The sequence below is a fragment of the Cherax quadricarinatus genome, chromosome 3 (assembly GCF_038502225.1).
Source record: "Cherax quadricarinatus isolate ZL_2023a chromosome 3, ASM3850222v1, whole genome shotgun sequence".
NCBI classification, from domain to species: Eukaryota; Metazoa; Arthropoda; class Malacostraca; order Decapoda; family Parastacidae; genus Cherax; species Cherax quadricarinatus.
The window spans coordinates 74600788-74614381 of NC_091294.1; the positions used below are offsets into that span (position 1 = coordinate 74600788).

Here is a 13594-nt window from a genome sequence, read left to right on the forward strand (position 1 = left end):
GACCTGAGTGTGTGTGTGCACCTGGTGAACAGTGCTATATCTGAGACCTGAGTGTGTGTGTGCACCTGGTGAACAGTGCTATATCTGAGACCTGAGTGTGTGTGTGCACCTGGTGAACAGTGCTATATCTGAGACCTGAGTGTGTGTGCACCAGGTGAACAGTTTTTTCTTGCCATCACTAGCTAGAGCCCAGTTATCTAGAGTCATTTTAACCAGACCCAAGTCTCCTAGCGCCCTCCTAGCCAGATTCAAGTCTCGTAGCGCCCTCCTAGGCAGATTCAATTCTCCTAGTGCCCTCCTAGGCAGATTCAAGTCTTCTATCGCCCTCCTAGCCAGATTCAAGTCTCCTAGCGCCCTCCTAGCCAGATTCAAGTCTCGTAGCGCCTTCCTGGGCAGATTCAAGTCTCCTAGTGCCCTCCTAGGCAGATTCAAGTCTCCTAGCGCCCTCCTAGCCAGATTCAAGTCTCCTAGCGCCCTCCTAGCCATACTTAAGTCTCCTAACTCTGTAACATGCCATTAAAAGGCTATGACCAGTGTAAATCCTGATCTATGACCAGTGTAGATCCTGGTCTATGGCTAGTGTAGATCCTAGTCTATGACCAGTGTAGATCCTGGTCTATGACCAGTGTAGATCCTGGTCTATGACCAGAGTAGATCCTGGTCTATGACCAGTGTAGATCCTGGTCTATGACCAGTGTAGATCCTAGTCTATGACCAGTGTAGATCCTGGTCTATGACCAGTGTAGATCCTGGTCTATGACCAGTGTAGATCCTGGTCTCTGACCAGTGTAGATCCTGGTCTATGACCAGTGCAGATCCTGGTCTATGACCAGTGTAGATTCTAAAGTAGGGCTATGACATATATCCAATAAACGGGTAGTGTCCATGTGTCTTCTCGGCGGGGGGAGGGGCTGTGTCTTTGTGTCCTTTCCTAGGGCACTGTCTATGTATCCTATCCTGGGCACTATTCACATATCCTATCCGCGAGCAGTGTCTACATATTCTATCCCGGACATGTATTCAATCGTAGTGCAGTGTCCATGTATCCTATTCTGGGACAGTGTCCATGTATCCTATTCTGGGACGGTGTCCATGTATCCTATTCTGGGACAGTGTCCATGTATCGTATTCTGGGACAGTGTCCATGTATCGTATCGTAAGATAGTGCCCATGAGTCCTATTCGTGGGGTAGAGTCCATGTATCCTATCGTACAACAGTGTTCATGTATCTTATCCTCTAGCAGTGTCCATGCATCCTATCGTAGGGCAGTGTCCATGTATCCTCTCCTGATCACTGTCCATGTATCCTATCCTGGACAGTGTCCACGTATCTTCTCCTGAGGCAGTGTCCATGCATCTTATATGCCGGCAGTGTACATGTGTCCTTCTCTAGGGCAGTGTCCATGTATCCTCTAAGTAGGCAGTGTCCATGCATCCTATCCTGGGGCAGTGTCCATATGTCCTATCTTGGAGCAGTGTCCATGTGTCCTACCCTAGGGCAGTGCTCAAGTGTCTTATCCTGGGGCATTGTCCTATTGTCCTCTCCTAGGACAGTGCCTATGTGTCCTATCAGGAACAGTGTCCGTGTGTCCTATCGAGAGGCAGTGTCCATGTATCCTTCCTGGTCACTCTGTTGGTCAGTATGTTTCTATTATATATTGGTGAGTATGTTGGTAACTATATTGGTAGGTATCTAGGCCTGTATGTTGGTCAGTATGTTGGTTAGTATGTTGATCAGTATGTTGGTTAGTATGTTGGTTAGTATGTTGGTCAGCATGTTGTTTAGTATGTTGGTTAGTATGTTGGTTAGTATGTTGGTTAGTATGTTGGTCAGTATGTTGGTCAGTATGTTGGTTAGTATGTTTGTCAGCATGTTGGTTACTATGTTTGTCAGTTTGTTGGTTAGTATGTTGGTCAGTATGTTGGTTAGTATGTTGGTCAGTATGTTGGTTAGTATGTTGGTCAGCATGTTGGTTAGTATGTTGGTCAGTATGTTGGTTAGTATGTTGGTCAGTATGTTGGTTAGTATGTTGGTCAGCATGTTGTTTAGTATGTTGGTTAGTATGTTGGTTAGTATGTTGGTCAGCATGTTTAGTATGTTGGTCAGTATGTTGGTTAGAATGTTGGTCAGCATGTTGGTTAGTACGTTGGTCAGTATGTTGGTCAGTATGCTGGTTAGTATGTTGGTTAGTATGTTGGTCAGCATGTTCGTTAGTATGTTTGTCAACATGTTGTTTAGTATGTTGGTTAGCATGTTGGTTAGTATGTTGGTCAGTATGTTTAGTATACTGGTCAGTATGTTGGTTAGCATGTTTGTCAGTATGTTGTTAGTATGTTGGTCAGCATGTTTAGTATGTTGGTTAGTATGTTGGTCAGCATGTTTAGTATGTTCGTCAGTATGTTGCTTAGTATGTTGGTCATCATGTTGTTTAGTATGTTGGTCAGCATGTTCGTTAGTATGTTGGTCAGCATGTTCGTTAGTATGTTGGTCAGCATGTTTAGTATGTTGGTCAGTATGTTGGCTAGTATGTTGGTCAGCATGTTGGTTAGTATGTTGGTTAGTATGTTGGTTAGTATATTGGTTAGCATGTTTGTCAGTATGTTGGTTAGTATGTTGGTTAGTATGCTGGTCAGCATGTTTAGTATGTTGGTCAGCATGTTTAGTATGTTGGTCAGTATGTTGGTCAGCATGTTGTTTAGTATGTTGGTCAGTATGTTGGTCAGCATGTTGTTTAGTATGTTGTCAGCATGTTTAGTATGTTGGCCAGCATATTTAGTATGTTGGTCAGTATGTTGGTTAGTATGTTGGTCAGTATGTTGGTTAGGATGTTGGTCAGCATGTTGGTTAGTATGTTGGTCAGTATGTTGGTTAGTATGTTGGTCAGCATGTTGGCTAGTATGTTGGTCAGTATGTTGGTTAGTATGTTGGTCAGTATGTTGGTTAGTATGTTGGTCAGTATGTTGGTTAGTATGTTGGTCAGCATGTTGGTTAGTATGTTGGTCAGCATGTTGGTTAGTATGTTGGTCAGTATGTTGGTTAGCATGTTGGTCAGCATGTTGTTTAGTATATTGGTTAGTATGTTGGTCAGTATGTTGGTTAGTATGTTGGTTAGTATGTTGGTCAGCATGTTGGTTAGTATGTTGGTCAGTATGTTGGTTAGTATGTTGGTTAGTATGTTGGTCAGCATGTTTAGTATGTTGGTCAGTATGTTGGTTAGTATGTTGGTCAGCATGTTGGTTAGTATCTTGGTCAGTATGTTGGTCAGTATGTTGGTTAGGATGTTGGTTAGTATGTTGGTCAGCATGTTCGTTAGTATGTTCGTGAGCATGTTGTTCAGTATGTTGGTTAGTATGTTGGCTAGTATGTTGGTCAGCATGTTTAGTATGTTGGTCAGTATGTTGGTTAGTATGTTGGTCAGCATGTTTAGTATGTTGGTCAGTATGTTGGATAGTATGTTGGTCAGCATGCTTAGTATGTTGGCTAGTGTGTTGGTTAGTATGTTGGTCAGCATGTTTAGTATGTTGGTTAGTATGTTGGTCAGCATGTTGTTTAGTATGTTGGTCAGCATGTTCGTTAGTATGTTGGTCAGCATGTTTAGCATGTTGGTCACTATGTTGGTTAGTATGTTGGTCAGCATGTTGGTTAGTATGTTGGTTAGTATGTTGGTTAGTATGTTGGTAAGTATGTTGGTCAGTATGTTGGTTAGCATGTTGGTTAGTATGTTGGTTAGTATGTTGGTTAGTATGTTGGTCAGCATGTTTAGTATGTTGGTCAGCATGTTTAGTATGTTGGTCAGTATGTTGGTCAGCATGTTGCTTAGTATGTTGGTCAGTATCTTGGTCAGCATGTTGTTTAGTACGTTGGTCAGTATGTTTAGTATGTTGGTCAGCATGTTTAGTATGTTGGTCAGCATGTTATTTAGTATGTTGGTCAGCATGTTGTTTAGTATGTTGGTCAGTATGTTGGTCAGCATGTTGTTTAGTATGTTGTCAGCATGTTGTTTAGTATGTTGGTCAGCATGTTTAGTATGTTGGTCAGCATGATGTTTAGTATGTTGGTCAGCATGTTGGTCAGCATGTTGTTTAGTATGTTGGTCAGTATGTTGGTCAGCATGTTGTTTAGTATGTTGGTCAGCATGTTGTTTAGTATGTTGGTCAGCATGTTGGTTAGTATGTTGGTCAGCATGTTGTTTAGTATCTTGGTCAGTATTTTGGTTAGTATGTTGGTCAGCATGTTGTTTAGTATCTTGGTCAGTATGTTGGCTAGTATGTTGGTCAGCATGTTGTTTAGTATGTTGGTCAGCATGTTGGTCAGCATGTTGTTTAGTATGTTGGTCAGTATGTTGGTTAGTATATTGGTCAGAATGTTGTTTAGTATGTTGGTCAGTATGTTGGTCAGCATGTTGTTTAGTATCTTGATCAGTATGTTGGTTAGTATGTTGGTCAGTATGTTGGTTAGTATGCTGGTCAGCATGTTGTTTAGTATGTTGGTAAGTATGTTGGTTAGTATGTTGGTCAGCATGTTATTTAGTATGTTGGTTAGTATGTTGGTCAGCATGTTGGTTAGCATGTTGGTCAGCATGTTGCTCAGTATCTTGGTCAGTATGTTGGTTAGAATGTTTGTTAGTATGTTGGTTAGTATGTTGGTCAGCATGTTGTTTAGTATGTTGGTTAGTATGTTGGTCAGCATGCTGTTTAGTATGCTGGTCAGTATGTTGGTTAGTATGTTGGTTAGTATGTTGGTCAGTATGTTGTTAGTATGATGGTCAGTATGTTGTTTAGTATGTTGGTCAGTATGTTGGTTAGTATGTTGGTCAGCATGTTGATTAGTATGTTGGTCAGCATGTTGTTTAGTATGTTGGTCAGTATGTTGGTCAGCATGTTGTTTAGTATGTTGGTCAGTATGTTGGTTAGTATGTTGGTCAGCACGTTGGTTAGTATGTTGGTCAGCATGTTGTTTAGTATCTTGGTCAGTATGTTGGTTAGTATGTTGGTCAGCATGTTGTTTAGTTTCTTGGTCAGTATGTTGGTTAGTATGTTGGTCAGCATGTTGTTTAGTATGTTGGTCAGCATGTTGGTCAGCATGTTGTTTAGTACGTTGGTCAGTATGTTGGTTAGTATATTGGTCAGCATGTTGTTTAGTATGTTGGTCAGCATGTTGGTTAGTATGTTGGTCAGCATGTTGTTTAGTATCTTGGTCAGTATGTTGGTTAGTATGTTGGACAGTATGTTGGTTAGTATGTTGGTCAGCATGTTGTTTAGTATGTTGGTTAATATGTTGGTTAGTATGTTGGTCAGCATGTTGTTTAGTATGTTGGTTAGTATGTTGGTCAGCATGTTGGTCAGTATGTTGGTCAGCATGTTGTTTAGTATCTTGGTCAGTATGTTGGTTAGTATGTTGGTCAGTATGTTGGTTAGTATGTTGGTCAGCATGTTGTTTAGTATGTTGGTTAGTATGTTGGTCAGCATATTGTTTAGTATGTTTGTTAGTATGTTGGTCAGCATGTTGGTTAGTATGTTGGTCAGCATGCTGTTTAGTATGCTGGTCAGTATGTTGGTTAGTATGTTGGTTAGTATGTTGGTCAGTATGTTGGTTAGTATGTTGGTCAGTATGTTGTTTAGTATGTTGATCAGTATGTTGGTTAGTATGTTGGTTAGTATGTTGGTCAGCATGTTGGTTAGTATGTTGGTCAGCATGTTGTTTAGTATGTTGGTCAGTATGTTGGTTAGTATGTTGGTTAGTATGTTGGTCAGTATGTTGGTTAGTATGTTGGTCAGCATGTTGTTTAGTATATTGGTCAGTATGTTGGTCAGCATGTTGGTTAGTATGTTGTCAGCATGTTGTTTAGTATGTTGGTTAGTATGTTGGTTAGTATGTTGGTTAGCATGTTGTTTATTATGTTGGTCAGTATGTTGGTCAGCATATTGGTCAGCATGTTGGTCAGCATGTTGGTAAGTATGTTGATCAACATATCAGTCAGTATGTTGGCCACCATGTTGGTTAGTATGTTGGTCATTATCTTGGTCACCATGTTGGTTAGTATATTCATTACCATGTTGGTTAGTATGTTGGTCAGCATGTCGGTCAGTATGTTGGTCAGCATGTTGGTTAGTATGTTGTTCAGTATGCTGGTTAGTATGTTGTTCAGCTTGTTGGTTAGTATGTTGGTCAGTATGTTGGTCAGCTTGTTGGTTAGTATGTTGATCACCATGTTGCTTAGTATGTTGGTCAGCATATTGTTTAGTACGTCGGTCAGTATGTTGGTCAATATGTTGGCCACCATGTTGGTTAGTATGTTGGTCACCATTTTGGTTAGTATGTTGGTCAGCATGTTGGTCACTATGTTGGTTTTCATGTTGGTTAGTATGTTGGTCACCATGTTGGTTAGTATGTTGGTCAGCATGTTGGTCACCATGTTGGTCACCATGTTGGTTATCATGTTGGTTAGTATGTTGGTCACCATGTTGGTTAGTACGTTGATTAGTATGTTGGCCAGTATGTTGATTGCTATGTTGGTTAGTATGTTGGTCAGTATCTTGGTTAGTACGTTTATCTTATCATACTGATCAACATATTAATGTTGATCAGTATGTTGATTAAAATGTTGATCAGTATGTTGGTTAGTTTGTTAGTATGTTGGTTATTATCTTGGTCAGCATGTTGGTCAGTATGTTGATCCTCATTACGCTGGAGTCAGGGTGTAACATAGCAGCTTACACCAAACAACTAATCGGGTTGGTTGGACTAGAACCCACGGCAGGCAAATCATGAAACCCGCCTGTCGTGGGTTCGAATCACACCTCTTGTTTGATTAGTTTTGCAATCGAAACGTTTCGATTTCGTGAGTGAAACATGCTTCGTCCCCTCGTCTTCAAGATACGTAAGTTTAAAGTGAAATATTCACCTCCCATGTCCTTGACATTCCACCCACTTACTACGTGTAAAAGTGGACGGTGAACTCTTTAAGTGTAAGAATGGGAAGGAGCCCTTTTAAATGAAAGTGATATTGCTACTAACCCTTAAATGTAAGAGTACCAAGACTAATCGTTAACTAGATTTAGTACCCGATTTGAAGCCTTAATAATAAGTATTAAAGTGCCGGGGGCAACACTTAACTATGCAAAGAGTGCCAGGGCTATTAACTAAGTGTAAGAGTGTCGAGATTAATCATTGGCTAAGAGTGCTGAGACTATTAATTAAGTGTAAGAGTGTCGGGACTAATCACTGGCTAAGAGTGCTGAGACTATTAACTAAATGTAAGAGTGTCGAGACTAATCATTAGCTAAGAGTGCTGAGACTATTAACTAAATGTAAGAGTGTCGAGACTAATCATTAGCTAAGAGTGCTGAGACTATTAACTAAATGTAAGAGTGTCGAGACTAATCATTAGCTAAGAGTGCTGAGACTATTAACTAAATGTAAGAGTGTCGAGACTAATCATTAGCTAAGAGTGCTGAGACTATTAACTAAGTGTAAGAGTGTCGAGACTAATCATTGGCTAAAAGTGCTGAGACTATTAACTAAATGTAAGAGTGTCGAGACTAATCATTAGCTAAGAGTGCTGAGACTATTAACTAAGTGTAAGAGTGTCGGGACTAATCATTAGCTAAGAGTGCTGAGACTATTAACTAAGTGTAAGAGTGTCGGGACTAACTAGTAAGAGCTGTGTGGCTCAAGACTTACCCTCCCCTTCTTGCTGGATGAGGTTCCTCCTGGTAGACGACATGAGAGCTTCCTCTCCAGAGATGTGTCTTCCTTGTTCCTCCTCCCACTTCTCCCTTCTGCGGTCCACCTCCTCCTCCAACTTCTTCTGAAGTTCGTTGACAGAGACTGGAAGGGAGAGGCCTGGGTCACGGTTAGAAGCTGTTGGAGGTAGTGGTGTGGTACCGCTGGTACCTTTCCTCTGGTGGTGCGAGTACCCTGCATGGCTTTGTCTACCTACCCATCTGTCTGGGAGGGTACGAACCCAGCCCTCAGCTGCTGCTCCTCGCTTCTAGCACCTTTACCTCATGGCTAATCGCTATTCGTAGCCTCGTCTCAAAAGGCTTACCTCATGGCTAACCACTTTTCCTATCTCCACCTCACAAATTTAAGGTTGCATGATAAACACTGGGATCACCAGTGAAGACAAACTCTGCCATTGTCGTACAGTTTTGACAGTATAAAATTTAAGCTTTTGAAGCTGTGATGTAAGCAAATAATTACCTTTTAGTTGAATGACCATGACCCCGTATATGGCAGGTTCATGAAGGTTTACGTATCTCCTTCCAATAATTTACAAGTTTAGAATAAAGCACGGGGAGTGCAACACGTGTGAGCATCGTTTTCTACTGAATGTACCCCCCCGGGATTACCCGCGGTCATGAGTCTCAAAACTCCAGCGTTCATAGACCAGCTAGCCACAATAAGATTCATCCAACTAGGTATATTTCTACACCATAGGAAAGTTAGCACAACCTCTGTAATTGTACAAGTTACCTAGAATAATCTTATTGTGGCTACGTGTAGAGCTAACGCGACGGGCTGGAGTTTTGAGACTCTATGACCGCGGGTTCAATCCCGGCCGGGGGTATGGTTCTACTGAATGTTTGAGTGAACGAAGCACTTTGAGTTCTAGCGACCTGTGTGTGTGCGAAAATATTGTTGTCATCCAGTGAATGTTTGTCTGGTTGGCACTTTGATTGTTGTGTTGGCGGCTTAAACATGTCGAGCAGAGTATGTGTTGACAATGTGTAGTTCTTCGTGTGTATTCTGGGGAATGTGTGTAGTTATAGCTATGGAGCAGCGAGAGGTGAGGTAGAAGGATGACCCCCGTGTGTACTCGGGAAGGACGCTGGCTACCAATATTTGACCCCTTGTGTACTCGGGAAGGACGCTGGCTACCAATATTTGACCCCCGTGTGTACTCGGGAAGGACGCTGGCTACCAATATTTGACCCCCGTGTGTACTCTGTCTACCAATATTTGACCCCTTGTGTACTCGGGAAGGACGCTGGCTACCAATATTTGACCCCCGTGTGTACTCGGGAAGGACGCTGGCTACCAATATTTGACCCCCTTGTGTACTCGGGAAGGACGCTGGCTACCAATATTTGACCCCCGTGTGTACTCTGGAAGGGCACTGGCTACCAATATTTACTTTACATCTACCACCAAAAGCCATGCAGGGTGACGCTACAAGAATTTTAGCTAGTTGATTTATATAAGCAGGGAATTACTTTTAATGCATTAACGTTATTATTTTATAAGGATTAGATATAGACTTAGTATCTTAGCCTAGACTAGGTCTACCAGACACACGAGGTGCCGCATGCAGGCCTACAGCAGGACTTTCTAGCTTCTAAAGGCCTTGTGCATTGTGCTGCTAACTCAACGGTCGCTTCCTTTCACTGCGGAACATTCTTAAATATGTTGAGGTACGGCAGGTTCATGTTAAGGTACGGCAGGTTCACGTGGAGGCACGATAGGGTCATGTTGAGGCACGACAGGTTCATGGAGGCACGGCGGGTTCATGAAGGCACGGCAGGTTCATGTGGAGGCACGGCAGGTTCATGTGGAGGCACCACAGGTTCATGGAGGCACGACAGGTTCATGGAGGCACGGCAGGTTCATGTGGAGGCACCACAGGTTCATGGAGGCACGGCAGGATCATGGAGGCACGGCAGGTTCATGTGGAGGCACCACAGGTTCATGGAGGCACGGCGGGTTAATGGAGGCACGGCAGGTTCATGTGGAGGTACGGCAGGTTCATGTGGAGGCACGACAGGTTCATGGAGGCACGACAGGTTCATGGAGGCACGACAGGTTCATGGAGGCACGGTGGGTTCATGGAGGCACGGCAGGTTCATGTGGAGGTACGGCAGGTTCATGTGGAGGCACGATAGGGTCATGTTGAGGCACGACAGACTCATATTGATGCACGGCAGATTCATGGAGGCATGGCAGGTTCATGTTGAGGTACGGCAGGTTCATTCTGAGGTACGGCAGGTTCATGTAGAACCACGGCAGGTTCATGTAGAGGCACGGCAGGTTCATACTGAGGCACGGCAGATTCATGTGGAGGCACGGCAGGTTCATGTGGAGGCACGGCAGGTTCATGTGGAGGTACGGCAATTTCATGTGGAGGCACGGCAGGTTCATGTGGAGGCACGACATGTTCATATGGAGGTACGGCAATTTCATGTGGAGGCACGGCAGGCTCATGGAGACACGGAAGGTTCATGTGGAGGTACGGCAGGTTCATGTGGAGGCACGGCAGGTTCATGTGGAGGTACGGCAGGTTCATGTGGAGGCACGACAGGTTCATGGAGGCACGGCTGGTTCATGGAGGCACGGCAGGTTCATGTGGAGGCACGGCAGGTTCATGGAGGCACGGCGGGTTCATGGAGGCACGGCAGGTTCATGTGGAGGCACGGCAGGTTCATGGAGACACGGCAGGTTCATGGAGGCACGACAGGTTCATGTGGAAGCACGGCAGGTTCATGGAGGCACGGCAGGTTCATATAGAACCACGGCAGGTTCATGTTGAAGTACGGCAGGTTCATGGAGGCACGGTACGTTTATGTTGAGGCACGGCAGGTTCCTGTGGAGGTACGGCAGGTTCATGTAGAACCACGGCAGGTTCATGTTGAGGCACGGCAGGCTCATGGTGGCACGGCAGGTTCATATAGAACCACGGCAAGTTCATGTTGAAGAACGGCAGGTTCATGGAGGCACGGCAGGTTTATGTTGAGGCACGGTAGATTCATGTTCATTGAGGCACGGCAGGTTCATTGAGGCACGGCAGGTTCATGTGGAGGCACGGCAGGTTCATGTGGAGGTACGGCAATTTCATGTGGAGGCACGGCAGGTTCATGTGGAGACACGACATGTTCATATGGAGGTACGGCAATTTCATGTGGAGGCACGGCAGGCTCATGGAGACACGGAAGGTTCATGTGGAGGTACGGCAGGTTCATGTGGAGGCACGGCAGGTTCATGTGGAGGTACGACAGGTTCATGTGGAGGCACGACAGGTTCATGGAGGCACGGCTGGTTCATGGAGGCACGGCAGGTTCATGTGGAGGCACGGCAGGTTCATGGAGGCGCGGCGGGTTCATGGAGGCACGGCAGGTTCATGTGGAGGCACGGCAGGTTCATGGAGGCACGGCAGGTTCATGGAGGCACGACAGGTTCATGTGGAAGCACGGCAGGTTCATGGAGGCACGGCGGGTTCATGGAGGCACGGCAGGTTCATATAGAACCACGGCAGGTTCATGTTGAGGTACGGCAGGTTCATGGAGGCACGGTAGGTTTATGTTGAGGCACGGCAGGTTCCTGTGGAGGTACGGCAGGTTCATGTAGAACCACGGCAGGTTCATGTTGAGGTACGGCAGGCTCATGGTGGCACGGCAGGTTCATATAGAACCACGGCAAGTTCATGTTGAAGAACGGCGGGTTCATGGAGGCACGGCAGGTTTATGTTGAGGCACGGTAGATTCATTGAGGCATGGCATGTTCATTGAGGCACGGCAGGTTCATTGAGGCACGGCAGGTTCATGTGGAGGTACGGCAGGTTCATGTTGAGGCACGGCGGGTTCATGTGGAGGCACGGCAGGTTCATGGAGGGACGGCAGGTTCATGGAGGCACGGCAGGTTCATGGAGGGACGGCAGGTTCATGGAGGGACGACAGGTTCATGGAGGCACGGCAGGTTCATGGAGGCACGGCAGGTTCATGGAGGCACGGCAGGTTCATGGAGGGACGGCAGGTTCATGGAGGCACGGCAGGTTCATGGAGGGACGGCAGGTTCATGGAGGGACGACAGGTTCATGGAGGCACGGCAGGTTCATGGAGGCACGGCAGGTTCATGGAGGGACGGCAGGTTCATGGAGGGACGACAGGTTCATGGAGGCACGGCAGGTTCATGGAGGCACGACAGGTTCCCGGGGAGGCACGGCAGGTTGACAGGTTCATGACAGGTTCGTGGAGGCACGGTAGGTTCACGTGCTGGCACGGCAAGTTCACGTACAGACACGGCAGGTTCACATGGAGGCACGGCAAGTTTATGTGGTGATCAGGCCTTTCCTCGATGGGAGGCGATGAGATCATCTGTCTTTAGGGACTGATCCCCTTTTGCCAAATATTGAGGAATTGACCACATCATACCCAGGCGGTGGGACTGATCACTTCAATACTGCTTCTGTTGCCAGTGTTCTATTCGCCTGTATTCGTGTCTTTACTGTGAAAACTTTTCGTCAACCAGTGGCTTCCTCTGTTCAATACAGAGAAGAATGGCTGAAGATCAGAAGGAGTTTGATGTAATCAGTCCCTCAGCCTGGAGCCGATGTTATCAGTCCTTTTGATAGATTGATTATATTACATCGACTCCAGGCTGAGGGACTGATTACATCAAATTCCTGATTTTCAACTTTCTCCGTACTGGCGTGGAGAAAAATCCCCAGTTTATGAATGGGGTGATATCCCCCTTAAATGACCCTTTCCAAAGAGGGTCAGCCTGTCAGAGGGGCTTGTGAGCCATCTTCTTTCTCCCTCCCACAACAGCGTTATTAAAGCCGTTTTTGAGGAGAGGCGTCACAAGCCACGTCTATTTACCAGAATTACTGGCCAACTGCACATACGTGGTTAAGAGGCACGTAAGTTCCCTCGTCTTCTGATAAGTTCATTTCTCAACTATAATCTACCTTGTCTATAATTACTATCACATTTTCTTTGTCTGTTTCGTAAGGTGAAGTCCAGGATCTTTCCTTAATTCATGGTATAACTTAAATCTTTGAGGACAATTGTTTTGCAGAGGTTACAATTGTCTTCAAATATTTGTTAAGTTATACCATGAATTAAGGAAAGATCCTGGACTTCACCTTACGAAACAGACAAAGCAAATGTGATAGTAATTATGGACAAGGTAGATTACAGTGGAAAAATGAAGATGATGTTAGAAGACGAGGAAACTTACATACTTTTTAAGCCTGGGTCAATGGCTCTTTCCATATGACAGGAAAAATACACGAAAACCTGCACCCCACTTGATCTACTAGCTAGGGGTATTAAAGTTCCTCACACCCGCCTAGAATTCCAAGAAACAGAGATTCTAGAATGAAATCTGCTGCAAAAGCTAGCAATGAATGTCTATTAAGCTGAAGTCCGCGTTTCCTTTGGGGGATGAGGAGCTGTGACACCCCGCAGAGCTCGAGAAGTAAACTTGCTTTAAGTACACAGAGTGAATGTGTCATGGAACCTCCCAGGCCCGTGGCCTGGTGGCAAAAGCTCTCGCCTCACACGTTGAGGGTCTGGGTTCAAATCCCGGCAAAGGGGTGGACACATTGGGCGTGCTTCCTTACTGTATGTCCACCCATCAGTAATAATGGGTACCTGGGTGTTAGTCGACTGGTGTGGGTCGCATCCTGGGACAAAACTGACCTAATTTGCCGGAAATGCTGTGCATAACAAGCGGCTTTTTTATGCAGTAGTATGTCATTGATGTCAGCTAGGCCTGTACACCTTGTACATGTACTTGTAGAAATAAAGATATTATTATTATTATTATTATTATTATTATTATTATTATTATTATTATTATTATTATTATTATTAT

General features: G+C 44.9%; 1 protein-coding gene across 4 annotated transcripts in view; it reads right to left on the reverse strand.

Annotated features, from left to right (window-relative positions):
- Positions 1-13594, reverse strand: part of SLO2 (slowpoke 2) — a gene marked incomplete at its 3' end in the record, with an annotated part of 260978 nt that overhangs the window by 111758 nt on the left and 135626 nt on the right. For 3 of the 4 annotated variants that reach the window (XM_070092465.1, XM_070092460.1, XM_070092455.1), the window contains 1 exon segment: positions 7685-7831. In XM_070092465.1, coding sequence (XP_069948566.1) covers positions 7685-7831 — 147 coding nt within the window. 4 annotated transcript variants of the gene reach the window in all.